The sequence below is a fragment of the Lipophrys pholis genome, assembly GCF_963383615.2.
Source record: "Lipophrys pholis genome assembly, chromosome: 17".
Lineage (NCBI taxonomy): Eukaryota > Metazoa > Chordata > Actinopteri > Blenniiformes > Blenniidae > Lipophrys > Lipophrys pholis.
The window spans coordinates 14817158-14844430 of record NC_137643.1 but is presented as its reverse complement, the minus strand read 5'-3'; the positions used below and the strand labels follow the sequence as shown (position 1 = coordinate 14844430).

General features: G+C 45.0%; 1 protein-coding gene across 1 annotated transcript; it reads right to left on the bottom strand.

Annotated features, from left to right (window-relative positions):
- Window positions 1-1970: 1970 nt before the first annotated feature.
- Window positions 1971-19906, bottom strand: LOC308122960 (elongin-A-like; the record flags this gene model as incomplete). The annotated part of the gene is made up of 10 exons (XM_080485143.1): window positions 1971-2140; window positions 2584-2764; window positions 3259-3356; window positions 15359-15487; window positions 15622-15706; window positions 16294-16577; window positions 17213-17424; window positions 17749-17861; window positions 18899-18955; window positions 19835-19906. 10 exons carry the CDS (start codon window positions 19904-19906, stop codon window positions 1971-1973), a joined length of 1401 nt encoding a protein of 466 aa, XP_080341269.1.
- Window positions 19907-27273: the final 7367 nt, after the last annotated feature.

Here is a 27273-nt window from a genome sequence, read left to right as displayed (position 1 = left end):
AGGCATTTAAGAATGCTTTAATTGAAACCTGAAAAAAAGAAATGCTAAATAAATTGTGTGCTTTTTTTTAAGCTCTGAGATTTTCAGTCGTTAATAAATATGAGCACATCTAAACGTTTCTAAACAGTAACAAACCTTCTCAGCACATTTCTCTTTGTGTGCATTTAAAAAAAACAATTACTATCCTGGAGAAAGTTAAAAATGACCTGCAGCTTTTCAGCCAAATTCCTCCATTCAAACTGTAAATTAGAAGAGACGTAACCGAGTTAATAAGAGACACCGCTTGTTGTCTTTGTGTCAACAACTCAATCTCCTCAAGAAATCCCCTTTTATTGAAGATTATCTAAAGAATTTCAAATGATACAGTTCAGGGTCCATTGTTAGTTTGTTGGCATAAACATATTTTGACAGTTTTACAGTTTAATAATATATTTAATAAATATATTTAGTTTGTTTTGGGTTGTTTTTTTTAAATGAGGGCAGTTCACCCTGGTGCCCTCTACTAGCCAGCTGCTATTGATTTGAACGGTTCAAATCGGTTAAAGCTGTAACGCAGCAGCAAAGAATAATAATAATAATAATAATAATAATAATAATAATAATAATAATAATAATAATAATGATAACAAAACATTTGGATCACTAATATGTGACTGGCTTCAGCATTCGCACAGTAAACCCAGATCAGTCTAACAAATGACAAATAAGATGAAGACATGTATATCTCTAGTGATCTCCAGGACATCCCTCCACACTGTGACATTTGTATATTCCACACAACATTTGACCCTCTTGTAGCTCCCCATTGCTCTGGACTGATCTGCTGCAGTTTGCAGACCTTGGCTCATTGCAAGCATTAATAGATATTGCTCTGTTTATAATTTTGTTGTTTATTAATTTCAGGCATTTAACACTTGGAATGTCCCGATCAGATCAGTAGGTATCGGATCGAGGCCGATATTGGTGATTTGTGAGTGATCGGGAATCGGCAAATCCAGCCGATCACCCCGCCGATCTAAAAAAAAAAGCCAAAACAAACCTTTTTCACGTCAGCTGCCGTAAAGCGAGCCCCGTTTGCGACCTGCCGTATGCTGAGGTTTAGCAGCCTAAAGTCATTGAGTGGCTAAAATGTGAGCAGTCTGGAGGTATTTTAAGGTTGACAACGAAACTAGTCCAGCGGCCAGTTGTACTATTTGCTTCGCCACAGTCCCGAGAGGTGGAGCACCAGAGCTTCGTTTAACACAACTAATTTGATAAGACATCTAAAAAGTAAACATGCGGCGGAGTACGCCCAGCACAGACGTTCATCCGTGGAAATAAGATGACGTAATCGCCCCCCCCCCCCACCACGGTCCACAACGTCACATAATAACCACAACAATCACGAATTACAAGCTCCGGTCGAGCTGCAAAAGCTAGATGCAGGTGGAGCGGGGCCATAGACCTATAAAACTAGAGTTATAAATAGAGGTTTATGTGCAGATGTCTACTTCTACATTTCTATGTGGTCTGTCTTCTTCTGCTTTTTTGTTGTGTTTGGTGAGTCACAGCGCCCCTAAAGGTAATTGAGAACTGGGTTCTTCTGATTGGTTTTACTGAAGTAAAACCATTTTTTATTTTTTTTTATTTGCCACAAAATCCAGGTGAAGTTGTTTAGGTTAACATAAATAAGAGATACAAGACTGCAGAGTGTAATTGTTTTTTTGTTGTTATAACTGAATAAAGTTTAAATAAGTTCTTAAGTCGCCTTCTGTTTGGAGCTTTCTTCTGATGACAAACGGCTGAATTCACCAGAAAAAATCTGAAGCTGGCCTGATTCTGTAGAGCACCACGAGGAGAAGACAAAGTTTTTATGTCTTTCCTGAGCTTCGGATGATTAAGCTTCTCCCTGCAGACCAAACACTTGTTAGGTTTAACAATGAGGCTGCACCCCGTGTGCCTTGCTGATAAACTACTGAGGATACGTTTCTTCACCCGCTACAGAGGAAGTAAAGCACAATGACATCTTGTGGATTTACTGACTTGATGGGAGCAGCAGCTGCGACGGACGAGGCCGGTGAGTTGCTGGTGGTGCCAAACTTCTTCTGCAGGAGGAGAACGTCAGGCGGCGGCTTGGCGTCGATCAGCTTCACCTGCCGTACTGTGGGAGTAAACGTACTCATTGAAACACTGAATATCCAGAGTAAGAAGGTAATGTGGCGAAGCAGAGCTCAGATATGCATTGTTAAACCAGGTCTCCATCCAGCTTTTGTCCTGACCTTTGGAATTTGACTGAATGTTTAGATTTTGGCTCGCTTCTTATTTTTCATGTTTCATACATTAGCCGTTATTCCGTTGCACCTGTTCAGCAGTATATTCCTAACCCTCTCACAGCTGACAGGATTGGGGATGATAAGTTAATAGTTACACCAACTAACAGCAGGAATCAATACTATTTTTTGTCACAAGTTGCATAAGAGTAAACAAGAGAAAATTGTGTTTTGTATTTTTGTTTTTTAAAGCACCTACGTCAAACTGAAAAACGAAAAAATAAATCAGCAGTTTGAATTTCGCAGAGCATCAATCAGTAAATGACCCGCTTGCCTTTGTGCTTGGTGGCCTGTCCATAAGCGATGCGAGACGTGAGCGCCTTCAGTCGCTGCTGACGCTCGCCGTGTACCCGCCAATAACACTCCCTCCAGGACTCGTTCTCCAGAGGAGTCTCATGCTTGAAGTCACGAATGCAGTGACACAGCCAGAGCTCGTCAAAGTCCTCCGGGAAACCCTGAACGAGGAGAGCGAGGAGGAGAGCCATCAGAACCGCCACCTTTGTGTCATGAGCAGGACCTCCTGAAATTTAAACCTGAATCTGTGTCAGTGAACTGGGTCGATGAGGGGGTCGTTTTCACTGACGGACAGACGCGATGATTGAGCCAGAGGTATACATCATTTGTCACCGTGTACTTTTCACAAGTAGCAAATGTTCTTCAGTGCAATCCCATCAAAAACATGTGCATCAACGTAGCTTCATTCAGCAGTTTCTATCAGGATTTATTGGCGATAACGATGCAAATTAAGTAGTTTAACTCTGTTTGGACTACAGTTTTATCCAAACTACCTGCATCTATTGTCAAAACATGTAACCAGCCCAGCTGGATACACTTTCCTTTCAATCAGACCAATGAACAAACCTTTAAAATAATGGTGTAGAAAAGCTACAGAGAATAATTTTTTTGTTGTTGTTGGGGGGGGGGGTTAAAACATTGGGAAACAAGTTACCGGGTTGCTCTGCTGGACGCGGTGCAGTTGCTCAGGGGTGCATTGCGCCAGGACAGGCTTCAAGACGTCAAAGGGCACATCGCCCATCTCATCGATGGCTGAAACAGAACATGTACCGGAAATGTTGGTGCAGCATTTTGCATTGGGTGATGACAGGCTTGTAAGGGAATACAGACACACTTCAGGTGTTCTCACACCTGCACACATTACTCCAGTTGAGTTTGGAGACAAGGGCGCAGTGTAGGTTTGAACACTATGCTAGTATTTTGATGTGTGCACTGTTGGAGCCAAAATCCTTTGTTCACTCACCCTCATGAGGAAGGGGGGGGGGGCGAGGAGGGGGGTGAGCCACGTTTCTTTGAGAACAAAGAAACCATGTGCTCAACCCTGGAAAATTCGCCATTGATCACATGACCCCCCCCTGGGGGGCCCCCGGGTCCCCCCTCCTCTAGCTGCGGCACTGCAGCTCGACGGCAGGGGGACCCAAAATCCCGTCATCACCGGGTCACCGGCCCGGTGACGCGCAAGCCAACCCCGCGTGGATTGGCTGAACCACGGCCAACGCCGCGGGGAGCCCGGAAGACATCATAACGGTATAAATTCAGGCCCGGGAAGAGATCCAGCCTCTTCCAAAACGAAATCGCGTCAACCCAGACGCACCTTTTCGTAAGGAGACAAAGCGCCTCGTGTTAACGCACCTGGACCGGGCCTGAATTTTCTTCACCTCGCTGGACGAGCTCAAGAAAAGCGGGAATTCCCTTTATTTTTGGTTTCCCCTTCTTTTTTTCTTCCTTTTTTTTGTTTGCATCCTCCGGACCCCGAGCGCGCGCTGCAACCGCACGCTCGTCTGCAGACCGACCTGAGCATCGCTTCTTCACTCCCCCCCTCATCGCAAGAAGCTGCTGATCGCCCCTCGGATCACACTACGGGTTTCCCCTCCGTAGTCCACGTCAGGTCTCTATTTTCTGGGACGCCAGAGAACCGCCCGCGGCCACAAATCGACGGATTTCACCTGGCCACGGAAGCACGTTTCCCCCTCGTCCAACCAAGTAAGGCTTAGAGTCTGGGCAGGAATTAGAATAACGTGATATTATTATTGCTGTGTGTTTATTGTTGGTACTTGTAACTTTGGGACGCCGATCCCTGTTTCTGAGTACTTTTGTGTCTACGCGTGGACGGCCATCCACGCGAATCATCGCACGCACGCGCGAGCCTCCTCATCCTCAGCTCACGCTTCTGCTCCCAGAGTCCATATCTGCCTGAACAGCCGTTTTTGGACTCTGTACGTGTAAGCTGAGGCGGTCGCGTCAGTGTACACAGTCAGACACCCCCTCCTCTCTCCTCTCTCCTCTCTCTCTCTCCTCTTCTCCTCTGTTTCCCTGTTCACTAACCAGCGCACGGTACGGCCGCCGCTGCCTCCAAGCGCCTCCTTTCAGTGCGTCCCTGGGACCGTGTGTAGTTCACTGCGGCTCGGATTTCTCGGCCACAAGGAATCCGGCGCGCTCCCGACGGCTACGGCCCGTGCGGAGCTCAGTGACGTCACGCTATCCCAGGCAGAGCACGCCGAGCGCCTCTGGTGACCGGGTGGGTAATCACATCGATTTCCTCGCCGGGTCGCCGAGCCGTTTGGCGCCCTCTGGTAGTCGCGTGGGTAATTGCAACCGCTCGTACCGCCATCTGGTGGTTGCATTAAGTCATCACAACTGCCCCGCGCGCCGACGCGCACCTAGTGGCCAGATCGGGTGATTACACCGGACCGCCGACGTCTACCTCCCTCTGGTGGACGTTCGTGGTCATTACCCTCTCACCAAGTCACGCCCCTTTCGCTCCACAAACCCGCACACGCACACACACACATCGCTCCCCACACTCGAACACACACACACCCACTCACACACATCGCTCCCCCACACTCGAACACACACACACACACACACACTCACACACACACACACACACTTTATTAGCTGGCTTTGTTTTGTATTGTGTTGTTTTATGAGATCTTGCTTGATGTTTATTGATTAGATGTGATTCATAGATTGATGATTTAGGAATAGACGTTTGTTAATAAACACTTAATAGTTGAATTGAACGATTCTTGGTGGTTTTTGTGTGCTTTTCAGCGACAACTGCTGGTTGTAACAGTCAGTGCTCGGATTTACAGCCTTCCTTTCCTGCTTCAGTTAAATTGCGATTATCATTTCAATCAGAAATAATAATTTAAACATTTTAATTGAACTTTCTTTTTTAAGACTGATGTTTCGTTTAAGACCCTAACTTCAGCTGGTGCCCCGACTTTGATTAAGTAACGGTAATATTCAATTGATTAATAGTTTGAATGGTTTAAATCAATTTCAATGATTTTAACGCTTTGGGTAATTTAACACACCTAGGAGGCGTTGGCGAATGAATGCAGGTTTTCCACGGGAATAACCCGCATTGCTTTTAAATAATTTTAAGTGTTTCATCGCATTTTCTGTGGTTAATTACCCGCACTATTATTGATTGATCTGTTACCCAGTTAACCTAATCACAACTTGAATTGTCTCTAAGCTATTGTTCATTTATTTTTGTTGCAGATAGATAATGTGTATGCTTTATTAATTAATAAATTAGTCAATTTATTCAATTAATACTCAAGAGTGCTTTTAATCATTTTTAAGTGGTTTTCGTGCATCTCAGCATCCAATTATCCAGTATTATTAATTCATAAAGCGCAAGTTTATCCAATTAATAATCCTAACTGCATTTAATTCAATTTCAATGGTTTAGCTCATTCAAATAACTCATTGTATTTAATTAGTAAACCCCGACTTTACTTAATTAATTCCAACTCCTCCTTGATTACTCCCGATTGTTATTAGATAAATAACCAAACTTGTTTGATTAACAATCCATTCTAAATTACTTGCAGATCACCTTCGGTGGTCCACTCCACCGAAGTAATTCAGCCTCCCCTCAGTTATTGACTTACAAATCGCAGGTTTGTTTCATTGATAACTTGAATCATAGGTTGCTCTCCGTAATTTAATCATCACTCGTAATCAAGTACCGTTGTTCATTGATAGGTCAATAGCCATTTGTGACGCCTTCGCAGCTTGAGCTTTTCCCCGGTTACTCCAGCGAGTCGCCTCCTGTGGGTCCACAGGCGCTTCGGTAGGTCACGCCACTGACCCGCAGTTGTCAACAAAGGAGTGACCCGTCACGCCTGTTGACCGGTCGTGCCACTGGTGGACCGCCTTCGCGATTGGACCCCGTGGAGGTTCCTCCCGTCAGGCGACCCTTTTTAGCTCAAAGCTGTTGGCCGATAACTGACTATTTACTCCAATCAACCTTTATAGCTTTGCATAACTTACACTTGGTACATTACCTTAGTAATCTATTACTCCAGTAATCCATTACTTTGGTGGCCTACCGCTAGTGATCAGTAATTGTCAACCCGTAAATAACAATTTACTTCTGTTTGGCGATTCGTTTATATGTAAATTACCTCTGACAGGGTAGAACCTTCCGGTAGCCTACCACTAGGGTAATTTGCATATTCTGATCACACGCTGACCCCAACATAATGGTGCCCCGTGTGAGGCTGTTGTAAACCAGCATTGTTACGAATAACTGCACAAAATAATCCTGAATCGTTCACTTAAGGTGTAGCCGTTAACTTTATTCTCCCAGAATTGGTTTTCAAGATACACTTTTTCAGCACTGTCGAACAAAGTCACTTGTGGTGTGAAATCAGTTGTGAAGTGGTTAGTGCCTTGCTTTCCCTGCATTCTACGCATGATTAACACGCTGTGTTAAGATTTCTGACTACGATTAATAGACACTAACAATATTGCTCGCCAAGGTGTTAGACGCATCTGACTAACTTGGATAGGGTGCAGCTCGAGCAATTAACGAAACCGAGAGGTTTGTAAGACACAGGTACAGCCGTTACCTGTGCAGTAGCAAAGCTAATTTGCCGTTAACCACAGCTAACGTTGTTGACTTCGGGCGTAAATCTCAACCACTCAATGGAGGGTAAGAGTTCCCGGGCACAGGGAGCCGAGGCTCCGCCGGTGCTAACTGAGCCGGCCATACGAGACGTGGTGTCCCACCTCGTCCGTCTCTCCTTGGAGGAGAAAGCAAATCTCGAACGCTACAGCGTTGAGATTTGCGAAGAAAAGATCCGAGAGCTGGTAAGTTTTGTCAACAACCCAGGGGACAAGCCGGCACGTACAGTGCCGGACGTCCTGGGCCAGATCAGCCTGCTCTACCAGCGTAGAGCAGAGCTACAGTCAAAGGAGGCGGAGGAGCGTACGGATCGGCTGCGTCTGGACAACCAGAGGCTATCCAAGGACAACGCTCGCCTCCGACAGGAGCTGGACGCCTCCAAGGACGAGGATCAGCCTTCAGAGCCCGAGAAGCAACGGGCTCTGCCTCCTCATAAGGAGACGAAGGTCGATGAGTGCACACTAGAGAGTGAGCCTCAGATCCAGGAGTTAAAGGAAAACCTAGAAGAAGCTCAGTCGCTAATCGCGATGGGCATGGAGAGGGAAGAAAATCTCCGACACCAGCTTTACACTGCCACCCTAGGTGCGCAACGTGACCCTAATTGGGGTCGTCGTAATCTGGCTTCGCCAGAGAGGTCTGGCACTATCGACTCCTCATGCGCCACAACGCAGAGGTATGACGCCTCATATAGCTTAGATGGTGATTCTTTTCAGCCCACGCGCAGCCGCAGCACGGTGCGCTTCGACGACTCCGCCACTCCTTCCCATCTGCAGCCCCCACGCGACGCTAGCAGTCGGGAGCAGGGGTCCAGGAGGGTGCCTCTACACCCCAGTAGACCTCCCTTGTATGGCCCTAGCGGCCCCGACCCGCGTCAGACAGCAGTCCACGGGGAACTGTCGTCAGAGGACTCTGACGGCCCCAGTCCCGTGAGGGGGTGGGATGTCCGGACCCGCCAGCTCGAATCCCTCGCAAAGGACATCGAACGCTTTGACCCGAGCAACAAGGACGCGAGTATCGAGGACTACCTCCGTGAGGTTGAACGCTGCCTCCTCGACATCGCACGTCCTTCCATGCGGGAGAAGCTAAAGCTTCTCTGGAAAACAACGTCCAGAACAGTCCATGTTTTCATGGAATCCCTGCCGCCAGACACCCGAGACCGGTACTCCACCCTCTGCCAGGCTCTCCGGGAAGAGTATTCATTGTACAATGACCCTGCTTCGGCAACGTTTGGTGCATTCGCGATCACCCAACGGAAGTCTGAACCTCCAAAGGAGTATTACAGGCGCCTACGAGTGGCCTACTTCCAAGGCCGCAATGCACCGGGGTTGGAGGAAGATCACGCCTTCAAGTCTCTGTTTGTCAACAACCTCCACGACAGTGGGAGGTTCGATGTGGCTCTATTTTGCAGGACCGCCAAACCCACCATGAAGGAACTGCGCCAGCACGCGCAGATGGTGTGGGAATTGCGTCAATGCCCGGGTAAGAAGCCTGACATTGACCAGAGGGTCCTGGAAATGGAGCCAAGGGAAAACACGGATTTGAGGCTTGAGGGCGATGAGTTGCCGACACCCAGAACGAATGCTGGAGGAGGGTCTGGTACACCCTCTCCGTCTGAGCAGAAAGGCGCACAACCAAATCAAAAGGGGGGACAACAGAATCAAAAGGGTGGAGAATGGGCCAGGTCAGAACAAAACTTCCAACCGAAGAAAGGGCCCGACCCGAATTCAAAGTGGAAAATGAAAGGTTCGGAAAGGGACCACGGTCGCTACAGAGCTGACCAGTTAAAGACTGAGCTACAGCAGTGGGTTCAAACCTGCATCAAAGAGGCTGTACAGAACTTGGACCTGTCCAACCAAAGGGGGCGCCACCCCCCCTCAAGGGGACGGGGACGTAGGCCCCCTCCCTCCTGACTAGAGCGGCGGCCCCGACCCACCACAAACAAGGTTTACCTTGTCGGGTGGGGGGGAGAAACAGGTGAGGCGGGAGAACGTTCAAGAACGACAGCTTCCCAGTCCACCGATTTGCCGTTCCTGACTTTCTTAGGCAATCTCGTGCACCGAGAGAACGCCAACCGCATCTACACATCCGTGGTGGTGGGAGGATGTGTAAACGCCCTCGCGCTGTTAGATTCCGGGTCCGAAATAAGCCTAATGTGTTCAGCCACCTTCGCCGAGCTTGCGAGAGCTCTGCTGTCTCTTGGAAAGCCACTGCAGGTCGAAGCTTGCAGCATTAACATCAGAAGCTTCACTCAGGACACTTCACCCATCACCCAACGCGTCTGGGTGGATGTCACTTTCCAAGAGATGTCTTTGGTGCATCCCATCTATGTCACCACGCTGGACACAGAACCATTACTCATTGGCCAAGATCTCCTTAACCGATTAGCCCCACTGATCGATTGCCGTCGCGGGTACCTTTGGGCCCAAGTACGCAACCCGACTCGAATCGGTCCAGACATGGACCCTCCCTCTTCTGACAGCATGAACGCTGCCATCGAGTCCAGAAGTTCTAATCCCATGTGTACGCCTTCCAAAGAATCTGGCTCAAACACCCCTCTCGTCATGCTCCCTGACGGCCAGCAGTCGCGGCAGTCTAGGAGCTATCAGTCTCTGAGAGAGCACCCATCATTCCTATGCGCACTGGCGAACGATGGATCTCCACTATACAATCCCCACATCGTGGGGGGGGTACACCTGAATGGGACCTTGGTCCCAGAGACACTCTTGGCTCTGTGGTCAGAGAAATCTGCCATTGATGCCGATCTTCTAAAGGATCTGTGCCAACACAACGCACTCCTTGTCCAAGTGCAGCACAGCCATCGCCTGCTTGCTGCAGGGTCGCCGCAGACACTCGACAAGGTGTTGTACACGTTCCCCACCCGCATGATCACCATTGCTCGTCACGAAGCCCTCGCACAGGAGGCAATCTGTGGTTCAACCCTCAGCGACGGTAAGCGACCCAAGCGGTTCCTCGGTGCACTGCTCTCCGCAGCAGCAGGCATCGGCTCGCTGTTCTCGATTGGCCTCTCCGCAGCCAACTCGGTCAGCCTGAAGGCCCTTCAGAGACATGTCGGGGAACTCGAAGAAGAAATGCCGGAAATCCAACAGAGACTCCTAATACAGAGTGAACAGTTACAAGGCTTGACCAAAACGGTTCAGGGAACCATACTCACTGTAAACTTGCATTCTGCTTTAATCAATAACACCTTGCATGCCTTAACAACCTTGTCAAGTATCGTCAGTGAGGACATAACGTATGTGCGAATAGTCAGGGATCTTATGCAAGATCTCCTTAGAGAAGTCAGTTCCTCCGTGAGTAGCCTCAGTACCGGGAAGATCCCCACGTACTTAGTTCCACTAACACTGGTTGAACAGATTCTCAAGACCACTACCACCACTGTTGTACAACCTTCACAGGTACATCTGGCATATAGTCTCGGCAGTGCTATTCCGATCTCTGTGAACCCACAGAACCTAGAGTTAGGATTTATCCTAAACCTACCAATCATTGAAAAGCAGAATGTGTACCGTTAAAAACCGTATTGAATGTGGGATTCTGGGAGGGTAACACACACGTACACCTCCGAACGCCACCCACACTCGCCTACCACGACGACAACCCCTCACTCTACCTGGTCCCCAATCTCAGCATGTGCACAAACACCAAAGACATTCACTGGATCTGTCCCAGCAACCCTTTCATTAGAGATGTCACCAACTATCTATGTGGGCTGAGGGCAGACGCCCCGGAGCAGAAATGTCAAGGTAGTTTGTCCATCAAAGATGAAGGAACCGAGACCAGAGTAGAGAGAGCAGGTAGTCGATGGCTCGTCAACACACCTCATTCTGAAGCGACCATGTCCTACGACCGCCATGATATAGCCACCAAGCTCACCCTGCCCAATCAAACAATATTCCTCAATGTCCCACCAGGGGCTACAGTACACATTGACGACATAATCCTCCATCATCTCGATGCCGACCGACACGAGGTGGAGATTGAGATGATGGATGCATTCGTCGGGCACAATTTCACAATTGATGCCACCCTCCAAAGCCAGCTTCTGGCTGAGGGAACCAAATTGATTAAATTCAATTTAAAGCCCACAGGGCTCTCAGCCACTTTCCCTAGGCGGGCAGGTGGACACCCATACCAAGACCATCCCATCAGCATGGCAGCGCTCGGAATGTTGCTCAGTGGCTGGATCATCACGGCCGTAGTGGCGTACGCGATGTACAAGTACATCCAGAAACTACAGGCCCGACTGGATTCCCTGACCCTGGTCTCGCCACGTTTTGTGGGCCCATCCACAAACACACAATAGGCCAGCCCTCACCCAACCAAGAGGTGAAGGCACGGCCTACTAACCCTTTTCCTAACCACCCGTTCCCTTCCTATTTCTCACTCTCCTGTCCCTTTCCTACCTCTTTCATGTTCACTGGTGACGACCCTTAAGAAATGAAATGTATGTGTGCTTAGATAGTTAGAATAGAAATAGTAAGTCTGCCCAGACTAGCCTTAGCCTGCCCAGACTAGCCCAGCCTGCTCAGGAAATAACCTCACATGTGAACTGGTGGACAGAGAAGGACAGTATGTTTCACAGGACATGGGGACGTTCACAGATTCTATGGATTGTTCGGCCCAGGTTTGCTCCAAAGACTGTGACCTGCATCCCACTCTTCGGAACAAAGGGGGGATGTTGGAGCCAAAATCCTTTGTTCACTCACCCTCATGAGGAAGGGGGGGGGGGCGAGGAGGGGGGTGAGCCACGTTTCTTTGAGAACAAAGAAACCATGTGCTCAACCCTGGAAAATTCGCCATTGATCACATGACCCCCCCCTGGGGGGCCCCCGGGTCCCCCCTCCTCTAGCTGCGGCACTGCAGCTCGACGGCAGGGGGACCCAAAATCCCGTCATCACCGGGTCACCGGCCCGGTGACGCGCAAGCCAACCCCGCGTGGATTGGCTGAACCACGGCCAACGCCGCGGGGAGCCCGGAAGACATCATAACGGTATAAATTCAGGCCCGGGAAGAGATCCAGCCTCTTCCAAAACGAAATCGCGTCAACCCAGACGCACCTTTTCGTAAGGAGACAAAGCGCCTCGTGTTAACGCACCTGGACCGGGCCTGAATTTTCTTCACCTCGCTGGACGAGCTCAAGAAAAGCGGGAATTCCCTTTATTTTTGGTTTCCCCTTCTTTTTTTCTTCCTTTTTTTTGTTTGCATCCTCCGGACCCCGAGCGCGCGCTGCAACCGCACGCTCGTCTGCAGACCGACCTGAGCATCGCTTCTTCACTCCCCCCCTCATCGCAAGAAGCTGCTGATCGCCCCTCGGATCACACTACGGGTTTCCCCTCCGTAGTCCACGTCAGGTCTCTATTTTCTGGGACGCCAGAGAACCGCCCGCGGCCACAAATCGACGGATTTCACCTGGCCACGGAAGCACGTTTCCCCCTCGTCCAACCAAGTAAGGCTTAGAGTCTGGGCAGGAATTAGAATAACGTGATATTATTATTGCTGTGTGTTTATTGTTGGTACTTGTAACTTTGGGACGCCGATCCCTGTTTCTGAGTACTTTTGTGTCTACGCGTGGACGGCCATCCACGCGAATCATCGCACGCACGCGCGAGCCTCCTCATCCTCAGCTCACGCTTCTGCTCCCAGAGTCCATATCTGCCTGAACAGCCGTTTTTGGACTCTGTACGTGTAAGCTGAGGCGGTCGCGTCAGTGTACACAGTCAGACACCCCCTCCTCTCTCCTCTCTCCTCTCTCTCTCTCCTCTTCTCCTCTGTTTCCCTGTTCACTAACCAGCGCACGGTACGGCCGCCGCTGCCTCCAAGCGCCTCCTTTCAGTGCGTCCCTGGGACCGTGTGTAGTTCACTGCGGCTCGGATTTCTCGGCCACAAGGAATCCGGCGCGCTCCCGACGGCTACGGCCCGTGCGGAGCTCAGTGACGTCACGCTATCCCAGGCAGAGCACGCCGAGCGCCTCTGGTGACCGGGTGGGTAATCACATCGATTTCCTCGCCGGGTCGCCGAGCCGTTTGGCGCCCTCTGGTAGTCGCGTGGGTAATTGCAACCGCTCGTACCGCCATCTGGTGGTTGCATTAAGTCATCACAACTGCCCCGCGCGCCGACGCGCACCTAGTGGCCAGATCGGGTGATTACACCGGACCGCCGACGTCTACCTCCCTCTGGTGGACGTTCGTGGTCATTACCCTCTCACCAAGTCACGCCCCTTTCGCTCCACAAACCCGCACACGCACACACACACATCGCTCCCCACACTCGAACACACACACACCCACTCACACACATCGCTCCCCCACACTCGAACACACACACACACACACACACTCACACACACACACACACACTTTATTAGCTGGCTTTGTTTTGTATTGTGTTGTTTTATGAGATCTTGCTTGATGTTTATTGATTAGATGTGATTCATAGATTGATGATTTAGGAATAGACGTTTGTTAATAAACACTTAATAGTTGAATTGAACGATTCTTGGTGGTTTTTGTGTGCTTTTCAGCGACAACTGCTGGTTGTAACAGTCAGTGCTCGGATTTACAGCCTTCCTTTCCTGCTTCAGTTAAATTGCGATTATCATTTCAATCAGAAATAATAATTTAAACATTTTAATTGAACTTTCTTTTTTAAGACTGATGTTTCGTTTAAGACCCTAACTTCAGCTGGTGCCCCGACTTTGATTAAGTAACGGTAATATTCAATTGATTAATAGTTTGAATGGTTTAAATCAATTTCAATGATTTTAACGCTTTGGGTAATTTAACACACCTAGGAGGCGTTGGCGAATGAATGCAGGTTTTCCACGGGAATAACCCGCATTGCTTTTAAATAATTTTAAGTGTTTCATCGCATTTTCTGTGGTTAATTACCCGCACTATTATTGATTGATCTGTTACCCAGTTAACCTAATCACAACTTGAATTGTCTCTAAGCTATTGTTCATTTATTTTTGTTGCAGATAGATAATTTGTATGCTTTATTAATTAATAAATTAGTCAATTTATTCAATTAATACTCAAGAGTGCTTTTAATCATTTTTAAGTGGTTTTCGTGCATCTCAGCATCCAATTATCCAGTATTATTAATTCATAAAGCGCAAGTTTATCCAATTAATAATCCTAACTGCATTTAATTCAATTTCAATGGTTTAGCTCATTCAAATAACTCATTGTATTTAATTAGTAAACCCCGACTTTACTTAATTAATTCCAACTCCTCCTTGATTACTCCCGATTGTTATTAGATAAATAACCAAACTTGTTTGATTAACAATCCATTCTAAATTACTTGCAGATCACCTTCGGTGGTCCACTCCACCGAAGTAATTCAGCCTCCCCTCAGTTATTGACTTACAAATCGCAGGTTTGTTTCATTGATAACTTGAATCATAGGTTGCTCTCCGTAATTTAATCATCACTCGTAATCAAGTACCGTTGTTCATTGATAGGTCAATAGCCATTTGTGACGCCTTCGCAGCTTGAGCTTTTCCCCGGTTACTCCAGCGAGTCGCCTCCTGTGGGTCCACAGGCGCTTCGGTAGGTCACGCCACTGACCCGCAGTTGTCAACAAAGGAGTGACCCGTCACGCCTGTTGACCGGTCGTGCCACTGGTGGACCGCCTTCGCGATTGGACCCCGTGGAGGTTCCTCCCGTCAGGCGACCCTTTTTAGCTCAAAGCTGTTGGCCGATAACTGACTATTTACTCCAATCAACCTTTATAGCTTTGCATAACTTACACTTGGTACATTACCTTAGTAATCTATTACTCCAGTAATCCATTACTTTGGTGGCCTACCGCTAGTGATCAGTAATTGTCAACCCGTAAATAACAATTTACTTCTGTTTGGCGATTCGTTTATATGTAAATTACCTCTGACAGGGTAGAACCTTCCGGTAGCCTACCACTAGGGTAATTTGCATATTCTGATCACACGCTGACCCCAACAGCACCAAAAAAAAAGATGACAGCTGACCGCTACAGCGCCACTTGTGGGAAGGCTCTGAAACTTCGCCGCAGCGCTGTGCTTTCACAGTTCGGCCACAGAGATTAATGAAGCAGCTCCACTCACAGTCGATGTCGTTCTTGAGCGTACGGATCCACTTCTCGCGCAGTGTCGTCGTCTGGGACACTTTTGGTTTTGAGCCTGAGTACATCCTCGTCTTGGTGTTGACTCGCTCCCCTTTGAAGCAGTTTTCCTCTTTTTGTGCAGAAACTGAATGAGAAAAAACAAAAGAGCATCATATCACATTGAGCTCCGCTCTTTATGCCATGAATTTCAAAGTTTGGTATCAGTTTAACATGACATCTTGTACTCTGACGTGAGCGCCTCACCTATGCATCTCCGAGGGGGCCGCGGCTTGACAGTGATTGTGAGCTCAAGCCTGGAAGTGGGCTTCATTAGAAGAGCTTCAAGAATCTGCAAAGAACAAAGCACATAAAAAAAGAACTTAAAACATCTCACAATGACCTAAAGCACTACAGTTGGTAGTTCGATTTTAAAAAGTAAAACAACAAATTGCCTAAATAAATCTAATAAATAAATCTAACAGTATATCTGAAATATGTATCAATGACCAATATCGATCGCTCTAGAAAATAATACACGTGCATGTGGAAACAAGTATTAAGTCACATTAGGAAATTATCAGGAAATCCTGAAAGTCAGTTTGTGTGCTCAAAGTGCAAGTCCTCCACTAACACAAACAAGATGATCACGAACTGTGAGATCGTCCTTAAAATCTGACCATGATTAAGGTTCAAGGACTACAATCTCAGCACATCACCTTGGACGTGGAAGTATGAAGGTGATTAATTACCTTTAATGAACAGAGAACTTAAGAACGACGTACAATAACAATAGCGAGTTAAAAAAACAAACAAATTAAAAAGTGAAAAAGATCCCTTTGGGTCCTGAAATCAAAGTATTTTTGAAACTGATCACTCAGAGTGTCAACTTTCTCACAAAACTAAACTTTAGATTCAAAACAGTTTGGGATGTCTCACAGCTGCTGATGAGTTGGGGTCCAGGCGTGGCCTTTTGGAGCTCTGACCACCATTCGCCTTGCTGGCTTTGCGAGCCTTGGCGGAAGAGGAGGAGGAGGAGGAGGAGGAGGAGGAAGACTCCGAGGGCAAACTGTGCCATGAAGATGACGGAGGATGTGTCCGTTCTTTCTTCTTCTTTACTGGAGCCGGGGCATCATATGTCAGGCAGGACTCAAAGGACATGGTGGGCGTCTCAAAGACGTCTTCCTCCTCTGACCCTGAGTCCTCCCGCGCTCGTTTTAACCCTGAAGGCACAAAATGGTAAGAAGAAGTCAGCGTCTAAACCAAATGACTGAATGTCTACATTGTTCCTGTGGATGTCCACAGGTATGCATGGAAATGTCTCCCTGAGCAGCGGTGATCGAAACACCTATGTTTTTTTTTTTTTTGTTGTTTTTTTTAAAGTCTGACACAAATACAACAAAGCCAGTTTGGTTATTTAATCCAATACAGAGCTATAAAGTGAAAGAGCTGAATGCAGCACAAAGATCAACATTTGTTCTGAAATTACTTGATTGATTTTGGGGATATTTTTGATTTGTGGGTTTGAAATGAGGCTCTGATCTTTATACCGACTGCTCCTCTACTTGGCTGCTGCTTTTTGTGAGGATTAATTCAATTGTTATTCAACCGAGGAACTACAAATGCTTTCGACGGTCTTTGCGAGTAGAGTTTCGGAAAAATCCTCTCCTGGCAGGTAATTTGAAACTGATGAAACCAGAAAGAAAGTTTGTCTGGAAGCAGAATCGGGAAACGGACAAAGATTCAGGAACTTGGATCAGGATACAGTTGTTTTTTTGTTTGTTTTTTTACCACAAATACCATTGTTTTGCTTAATTGGGAACTTGGGTAAAAGTGTTCAAATGAAGGTGAAACTCGCCTCTTTTCTTCCTCTCGTCCCTCTTGCTGTCCTGTGGGGTTGATTTCCTGCTGCGCTTGGCAGGTTTATCAACCGGACTGCGCTCCCTCTTGCGCTTCTTCCCGTCATCTCCTCCCTGATCAGCACTGATCTGACGCCGCTCTTCATGTTTGTCTTTGAGGGGGTTCCCAGCAGAATCCTTGTGGGAGGCCTCTTTTGTGTGTCTGTTAGACCTGAGAATGAAAAAACAAGAGTTAAAAATCCCTTTGTTGACCTTAAAGCTGCAGGTCATGGTCTTCAGCAGCGGATGCTTGGTTGTCGTGGACACTGCTAATCACAAAGAGTACGAACTGCATCGATCACTAAAATAGGCCTTAGACACATCAGAGCACCGAACAGAAACTGGAGCTTTACGTTAATGAATTACACACTGAAAGGTTAGGATCCTCAAATCAGGTACAGACTGTACATCATACTGAAAATTGAGAGATGAAACATGGGAACACTCTCTCACTCATATCATTTACACGTTGAGACATGGAGAATGCAGGAGGTACCTGTCTGCAGACTGAGGAAGCAGCTTCGTCCATTTAGCCACAAGGCTTTTTGCGATGTCTCCGACTCCCTCATGTTTTCTAAAAGAATTCACCGTTTTTCGGACCCCAGTTTTCTACAAGAGAAGAAAAAAAAAAAAAAAGGAGTAAAATGAAAATGAGAATTAATTCAAGTGTAACCTCAAATAGAAGTAAAGCAGCTGCAATCAACTTAAAAATAATAGGTAAACTAAACAAACTGAACAAAGCAAAGATATAACAAAATAAGTGGAGGCTTGAAAAAAAAAAAGTATTGAGCTTCAGCTAAAGGGAAAAAAAAAAGAAGCTACTATTAAAGAGTAAACTATCAAAACACAAAAAGCATGTGCCATGCAAACCAAAACAAATCAAATTGAATGTCAAAAACCACCAGTTGTTTTAAAAATGACCAAAATGTGACGCCACAACCGTAAAGAGAAACCAAAGGGGAATTTCATCAACCGTAAACAGGAGCAGAATAACCACAGCTTGATATACAAACAATCCAAACCTGGACAGTGTGACAACAACAAGCAAACAACAAAGCAACAGCATCCGAGTGTGTGACTGCTCGGTGTGTTTCAGCCGAGTGGCCTTGCTCCTCAGTAGAATGGGCGAGGGCTTTATACGCGTCTCATGCATGTTTCTAGGACCTTGTGTCATAATCAATTCATAACAAAGACGTTGACTAAAATCTCCAATCTGTGACATCTGACTAGATTCCTGCGCTGCAAAACAAAAGAGACTTTATCTGCAATATAAATCTAGTGCCGCTATCAACTGTGTGAACGCACTGACATCAAGCACAAACTGCATGGGGAGTGTGTGACATTTAATCTGCACATGGTCACTGTACAGCTGCTGTGGTACCGCTGGCAGCTTCCGCTCAGGAGTCTGACTGGTCAGACATGTTGAGACTGCTAATAACTGCTGACTGAGGAAGACAGATGTTTCTAAAGAAATACTCCTGTGCCTTCCACTACTCAGCAATTGTGAGTTCAATAAATTGCTCACAAGTTTCCTTCTTGTGTCACCACTTCAACGTCACAATGACGTGGATTGTCCCCCTTTCTCTCTCTTTTCTTTTAGAAGGAAGTTATTCCAGTTTTACAAGTTGTGATTAACACTTTCTTACCGCCAGAAGGTCCACGGTCATGGAGAGCTTCCCAAGTCTTCTGAAAGTCTTCAGCAGCTCCAAACACAAAGAGAAATAGTTCATAAAATAAAACACATTAAAAAAAATGCTCGGTATTGATTTTCTTTGTGGATTTGTCTGCAGTTTGATTGATTGGAAACGATTATTTTCTAATTTAAATGTTCCACAGCGCTATGACTAACATACTGGATGTTCTAATCAAACATGCCATATGAATACACTATGGACGAAAGAAGGGAACACACTGGACAGGTCAACAATCCATCACAGGGCTAAAATGCATATTTTTGGACTGTGTGAAGAAAGTGGAGTTGCCGGGGGACAAAAAATGTATGCATGCACAACTGGACTTGGTCATATGTCTTGAAAGACATTCAGCCACTTAGTGGCTTCACCGATTCATGCTGAACTGATATCTTGTCAAAATAAATACTATTATCTTAATAGAATTTAACTGTGTGAAGAAATAAGGATGGGATATAGGTAATGCAGTGGCTAAAACATTTGTGTTTTAAGGTCAGAAGTTTTTGGGTGGAGTTTTTATTCAGTCCACGAGTTTCCTTTTATCCCACAATCCAAAGACTGTTGTGTTATTTACTGATCTAAATTGCCTATCAGTGTGCTTAGTTGTCCACGACTGTGTGTTTGCCCTGTGATAGGTTGGTGGATCTGTTCAGCTTGAGCTCTGTGATCAGCTGGGATCAAACCTGGACAGATTAAAGATGAATGGGCGCACAAGAATAGGATACAACCTTTAAAACTTTAAGACAGTGATTCCTTCAATTGTTTTCCTTTATGTATGCAATGAGTTCTTGTTATTGTTTTTGTTTTTTTTTGGAAAACTGCGGAAGTCCAGAAATAACATATTCATATTTTCACAAAATGGTCCCATCCGCTTGCTTTGGTTTTTTTTACCTTTCGGGGCTCTGGATTCTTCCTGAGCCGGGAATGAAGTCTTTGTACGGTTTCCAGTAGTCTGTCCGTCATATTTACTGGTGACAACCCTGTCGCCTGGAAGTGATTCACCGGAGAGCGAACAGATGACAAAAGTTCCGCTTGATCCGTGATGAGTCCAAATGGGCAAAAATAAATGAATCAAAAATATTCTAGCTTGTAGTAAGAAGAATTTTAATTTCTCGCGCTTCAATACAGAGTAAATATGATCTCTCGTGACTGGCTGTCATATAAACTCTGTTTGGCAAGCAAATGTTGCATTGGCAAGGTATCTGAGTATTTATAGCACTCAAAGAGATCAAAGGAGCTGAGGGGAGGGCAAAGCAAAAAAAACACACTATGTTTGGCTTTGATCTCCTCGATGATCTCAGGGTTTAATGGAATGTTTGAATTACCCAAACTTTATTAGGTGTTTACTTGTTGACAAACCACAATCTACGAAAGAACTCCGTCTTGTGTCTTTTTTTGTCAAAAGACAACAAGTAGACTACAAGATGGAGTTTTTTTTCGAAACAACGACAGCAAATACACGAACAAGTACAGAACTATACTGAGAAAAGTGTCCCTCCGCCTATTCGCAAGGCCAAAAGACAACGGCCAATTCAAAATGCAGGAAAATGTAGAGGACTCCAACAAATCTGCCGGAGAAATTGAGGAGTCTGATGTTGCTTATGATTCAAGGGGTGAATCACTTTCTTTCAGTTGGGCCTGGAGGGGTCGGCCCTGGTTGTCCAGAGTGGAGTCTGTCAGGCCCTGAGAACAGTTGGTTGTACATGGCTGGTGCTTACCGACTTACTATGGGTACTATGTTAAAAGTATAAAAGTTGGCTTGTTTCATGTTCTTTCTTAATACCAATGTAAATAAAGTTACACACTTTTGTGTATGTGTTTTATGTAAAATTTTATCTTGGAACACTTTGATTCAGTGATTTCAATATGAGGTGCTGGAGTTGGCTCCAGCGCTCCGTGACCCTAAAGTAAATAAACAGTGGAGAAGATAGAAGACTGAACATTTTGACTGAAACAAATCTTACATTGAAGCTCTCTATCAAAGCTGATTTAATTTATTCTCAGTTAGTTGCAAAAAAAAAAAGGCACATATTTGAAGATGAGTGATTACATTAATTTGGCATAGTGAGAAAAACTGCTTTCAGCAATATTGCTCACTCCACATTCCTGCAGATGAAACATTTGAAATACAATAGGGTCCTGGCCTCCAGGCCAGGCCTCCTTTGGAGGCCTTGGCCTTTCTGCTCGGTCCCTAATAACAATAGATATACATAATTTACACACTGGACACAGTTACAATTATAAACTCATACAAAAAGTCCACTGGACAAAAGAGGCATGATGTGAATTTTACATCATGCTGCTTTAATGCTAAATTTACTATGTGGAGCAAGGCATAAGCAGAAAGGCTTAGAAAGGATCATTTCAAGAAAGCAGTGTGTGAATTGAATGTGTTGGATTGTGCACAACATTGGACTCCTGACCCCGTTCCCAGTTTTTTTGTTCTTTGTGCTGAAACAAATCAACATCCTCATTTGTTTGGAAGATGTTTGTTTCATTATTTTATTTCATTTTTTTGCTGTCATCCCAGAATTTAATCCCTGCAGTCTGGTATCTCCGTGCTAAGTCCAAGAACACCTACTGACTCAAATATATCAGGCTCTTACATAAACCGTTTTGTCAGTGGTAAAAGGTGGCAGAAAAAGCAAAAGCTGCTACCATGAGATACCCCGTTTTATTTTGGCCTGCTATTTATTTTTTATTTTATTAAAATTTTTTGAAAACTGTGCCTCGCTTCTACACTGAGATACGAGTTGCATCAGTCCGAGACATGTAATAGACGCCCATCAGCTCAGGCAACTATTCAAATCGTCAATCTTGTGTCAGCCCCAAAACACACGCTTGCATCACACATCTCACCTCCCACAGAAGAAGCGTCTTCTTCTCTTACACATTAGCTATTAAGAAGTGTCACAAACATAAAGGGGAAAGAAAAAAAAAAAAAAAAACGCCTCCTCATCTCCTATGGATACTAATCACAGGCTTCAACAGTAAAACTGGATTGTGTTTGGGTGTTTGTGTGCGCAAGGTATCCCAGCTCTATTTACGAAACACTCGCTGATTCCTGAAGGTCCACAGGCCAGATCGATACAGATTCTGCGGTGTGGTGAATCAATAGGCAGAAACAAAGGTTAACCTGCCTCAGATAGCATGATAGCTCTTTCTGTGTATCTAGCACCCCTCGACCTTTAGTATGGCATCATTCACTACAGCCCACCGTGGCATGCTCCTCTTTAACCATTAACAAAAGCCCATCAGCTAAATCACAGTAACAGTCTCACCTACCCTCTGACACGCACACTTAAGCATTCTTCTTTCAAAACTTGGCACCAGCTCGAGCGAATGTTTTATCATTATTGCACCGCCAGAGCTATGTGACTATAATGTTGATTGCTGGTAATATCTGCGATGTGAGAATTAAATTACTGCAGCAGTTCACCCGTGATAAGAGTGCCAGACAAATGGCTAAACCTAAAAGTCTGAATTCACTTGATGGATCTCAGAATGTGGGGGATTTTTCCGCGCCACCCATCAAATGCTGCGATTATAACAGAAAAATATACTTTCAGCACAAGCATCTGAGTGGAGGAAGAGGGGAAGCAAAGTAACTAGTGTTCTTGACTGTACTGTGACATTCTTTTGCTCTTAAGCTTCTTCAAGTGCTGCACTTCTAATAACTCGGCAAGATCCTTGACGTTCGTTAGATATTTATAAAGGCTCAGCATTAGGAGGTGCACAGTGTGTCGCCTTGACCAAAGAATCTCAGGCTAATGCCAACTGTGCCTCCTACACAATGAGGCTATTATTTCTAATTCTTGTATAATTTAGATTAAATACATTTTTGTCGTTATGTAAACCCACTGCAGCCTATAGTATGATCATTCTAGTGCCTTTAATTCTATAAATGTAAAGTCTGGTAATACATTTTCATGTGAAAATATCGACTTTCTGAATATGTAAAGTGATACTCTTACAAATGTTCTTGCCATTAGTTAATTTTCTGTTCGAAAACCCAACCAATTGGTAAAGTTGTCTTTTTACAGTATATTTCTCCAGAAGTTCCAAAACAAATAGTTTTTTTCCAGAATGACAGCAAGGAGGGTTATAGAACCGCATCCACAATCATGCAGACGCCACACAGAAGGGCCTCGGCCTGCATTTGAACTCAGACCTCCTTGGTGTAAAGCGAGAGTGCTAATCACTGTGCCACCATGCAGCCTCTTTTAGAAACACAAAACACTGATGAAAATGAAAAATCTAGCTTTTTATGTATTAAGACCCACTACAAACACCTGACTAAAGATTGTTCCTGCCAATCGATACCAACGATCTTTAATTACAAACTGCTATGTACAGATTGTGAAGCTGGTGAGATTATGTGAATGCTGCTACAGTGAAAAGGTAGAGAGTACTCTACCGGAGACGAGAAGCTTGCGCGACAGCGGGAACTTCTCTGCACCTTGTTGACAAGTGAAATGGGGCTTTTGTTGACAAGATCTACCCCAACCATCACCTGTATAAAAAGATGGATGATGTGACAACTGCCCACTTTCCCTGGTGGCTCGTTGCAGTATTGGTTAGAAATGCAGCTTCCTCCACGGTCGGAGAAGGGAATAATGAAAATCAAGGAGTTCAAACATATTTTGGCCAATAGACGTTTTTGTTTTTTTCCCCCACTCTGCACCACTTCCTTTCTAAATGCTGAATAAAAATTTACTTTTGTATATAGTACATTTTTAGCAGTCTCAACACACTTTATCAGTTACATCCACCCAATCACCTCCCCAGTGGCTGCCAGACAAGGTGGAGCAAACCAGCAGCTTTGGGATTCAGCTTTGAGTCACAATGTGAAAACGAAAGAGGCGGTGATGGGGTTCAAACCACCAACCATGGGATTACATTACTGCTTGCATGGGCTGGGTGAATAATGAAATAAAATCGTGATGTGAGACAATGCAATTTGCGAGTCGCAAAAAGCTTTGACTTGAAAATCCCACGCCCACGGTCAGACATGTTCACCTGCCTTTTAGCTCTTTGCATTTATGTTTTCCACTACGACTTGCACAAAATGTAGTTACGACAAATTAAAAAAACAAACTTCATCTCATTTTTGCATTAGTAAAGATCATGTAATTACTGTGACAGTCTCTTAGCAAGAAACTCAAAGGCCACACTGGAATGTATTGTACCAGAGTGAAATGCCAATATCTCAGAAAATGTGCAGTTGGACATATAACCCTACTATAGTTTATTGCATAAACAGATCTATACCAACAAGTTACTACTTGTGAATCATTGCATTAGGTGTGTGTGTGTGTGTGTGTGTGTGTGTGTGTGTGTGTGTGTGTGTGTGTGTGTGTGTGTGTGTGTGTGTGTGTGTGTGTGTGTGTGTGTGTGTGTGTGTGTGTGTGTGTGTTTTCTGTTACTACTGTACAGAATCTGGTTTTAGATGATGGAAACACTCATAATTGGGATGTTTTGGCTTCGCTTTCATATAGTGGGAGGATAAAGACACGTAGAATCCATATGCACATACGGTGTATGGTGAGAGGCAACCGTTGTAGGTCTGTCAGAGACTAATATATCCGGGAAAGAAACGTGCTAAACCTTTGCCTTTGAAGCATCTGAGAGATTGAAAACTGAGTTTTAACAGATTGCTAATATCTTGTGTGTGGCATGTAGTCCATGAAAACAATCTTTAAGGTAAATGAATCATTTTGGCAGAGATAGAAATGCTGCATTTCCACAAAACAAAACACATAAATGCATTTTAGGTCAATGACAAAGTACAGCAGCTGGAATGGAAACATGTCATCGATGAGGATTAAGGAAACTCAACAGAAGAAAAATGCAATGGCTACAGAGGGTTTTTTTCCGACATCTTGCTGAAATTTGCACTTTAATTAAAGTTGGATTTATATTGAGATTGTAGTCAATTCCGGTAGTGATTGTTTGTTTTTTTGAAACTATATAAATGTTCATCACGTATACTCTGCGCCGCAACAAAAACAAAACTTTGAAGTTTCAATTCAATTGAAAGGTTATTATGGCACTATTCTATCAGTCCAGTCCACTCAAGATAAAATTGGGCTGTATGTGGCTCCTCAACTAATATGTGTCAAGTACCGCTTCATAAAACAGGCTATTCTTACTTGGCCTATGACTACATTTCGATTTTTCATGCAGAAATGTCCCTTTTAGATGTTTCATTGTCTCTAATCAAGGTTTTACTTTTAGGCAGTCGTCCAGCATGCAGACACACTTATGGAAACAGATCACCACCCACAGCTGGAGCTAAATAAACACTGACACTGCTATCAGAAATGCTGTCAGATGGGGCGACGTGTGGAAAAGCAGACTCTGCTTCAGGAAGTCAGCTTGATTTACCTCCATCTGTGACTCTTGCTGAATGTTGTGCCGATGAGCGGGCGCGCGTCCATTCCCTTCTAATGCAGATGTCAGAAGGTTTGCAGGGGTAAATGCAGGAACACTAACCTCCAAAACTAAAAGTACTTTAATCTGTCAGATATTTGTCTGTCTCTTCCGTCAGAGCTGCTTTAAAAAATAAAAAAACACTGAGAAAATATTGGCATCTATTAATGAAACAATGTTTTGCTCGATCATCAGCCTGCATGAGTGTGTGAGTGCAAATCCTTCACATAACTCAGAAGATGGACAGTTTCAGAATTTGTGTAAGTGAAAATAATTGCCATATCTTCACCTGAGGCTGTTGCAAAATCACTTTAACTTCAGTGGAAAGATTAGAAGAGGAAAGACAAAAAATAAAGGAATTGATTGTGTCAGTGTCTGTGAGCCAGTAGGTGCAGGTTGTCAAGGCAAGAAAAAGAAAAAAGAAAAATTGACATTTAAGGAAGTGTGCTGTGTTTCGGGCTTGAGGTTTCACTGCTGCAATGGATGGTTCGGAGAAGGTTTGGGTTTACATTGGCTTACAGCCTTTACAAAGAATTGTCACGCTCTACACGGAAACCTTCCGTTGACTTTTAACGAGCCGATTATTTGGAAGAGACAACATGGTAGAAGGTGGAGGACAAGAATGGAGGTGAGAACAAGTCATTTTTCAGTGACGGCGCTGGCATATTTTGGGACCTCTCGTTTTTTTTCTACTGTAACACCCACAATATGCGCGCACCACACCATACACGTAACAGTCACGCACATACAGTAAAAGCTCCTTGATTAAAACATTATTATCTAATGACAAAATAAAGACCGCATCGAGATAACCAGGAGTCAGAATTCGGATCCCAACCACCAAATAAGCAATAATCATGCGCTCACCATTGGATGTCATAAGAAAATGATACGTTGGTTTTTGTGGTTGAGAACGAAGACATCAATGATCTGGTCAATATTTATTTTTTTGCAAAAAGCGCTGCATGTTTCATCACTATAAGTGAGTTACGCAGTCATCTGGAAAAATGTGCTCTCATTAACAGGAAGTGTTAAGTTCAAAGGTTAAAGCATGCTCTGCACCAACTGGCTGAATCAGCCCACAAAGCTTTTTATGGGAGAAAAAAAAGCAGAAATCAATACGTTTTGTTGGTGTGTTTATGAATTAACCAGGCAACAAAATATAATATTCACACATAAAAAAAATCTAAATGAACCACTTAAAAAAAACGAATCATATTTTTTGGGCGTGCTATGGCTATCCCAACGCCTCCAACCTAGTGCCGCTTTTGAGTTGGGGTGAGAGAGGTTGAATGAATGTAGGGTGGAGAGAGAGAGAGAGAGAGAGAGAGAGAGAGAGAGAGAGAGAGAGAGAGAGAGAGTGTACAACAAAATGAGAGAAAAATAGAGAATGAGAAAGCGAGAGAGCACGAGAAGCCGGGCAGGAGAGACAGCAAGAGAGAATGAGAACAAATGAGAGAGGGAAAATCGGAGGGAATGAGAGAGGGGAGGAGAGATTAAGACCGTGTGTGGGAGGAAAAAAGCAGAACCAGCCATGCGATCAGAAAAAATGACAGATGACATTTGGAACTCACTTTGTTCCATACAGCAATCCTTACTGTAAATTACCAAACTAATAACCCACATCTACACCTTTCTTCTCCTTTTCCTCTCAGCAGGGAGCACATGACGGTACAGCCCTTTTCCAGCATAACCTATCCATAAAAGTCAGTTACGTATTCAAGGACAAATGCCACGTGTGACCTTGGGATGCACTCGGTGCTTCTGAGGGGAAATTAAATCAATAGTCTCCGGGCTAATGGAGTCAGTGAGAAGATCAGAGAAGTGGCGTTAATACAGCCGGCCTTTTGTCTGACACCTTTTATCTCGACTAGCGTCGATGGCAGTTTACTGTGGGT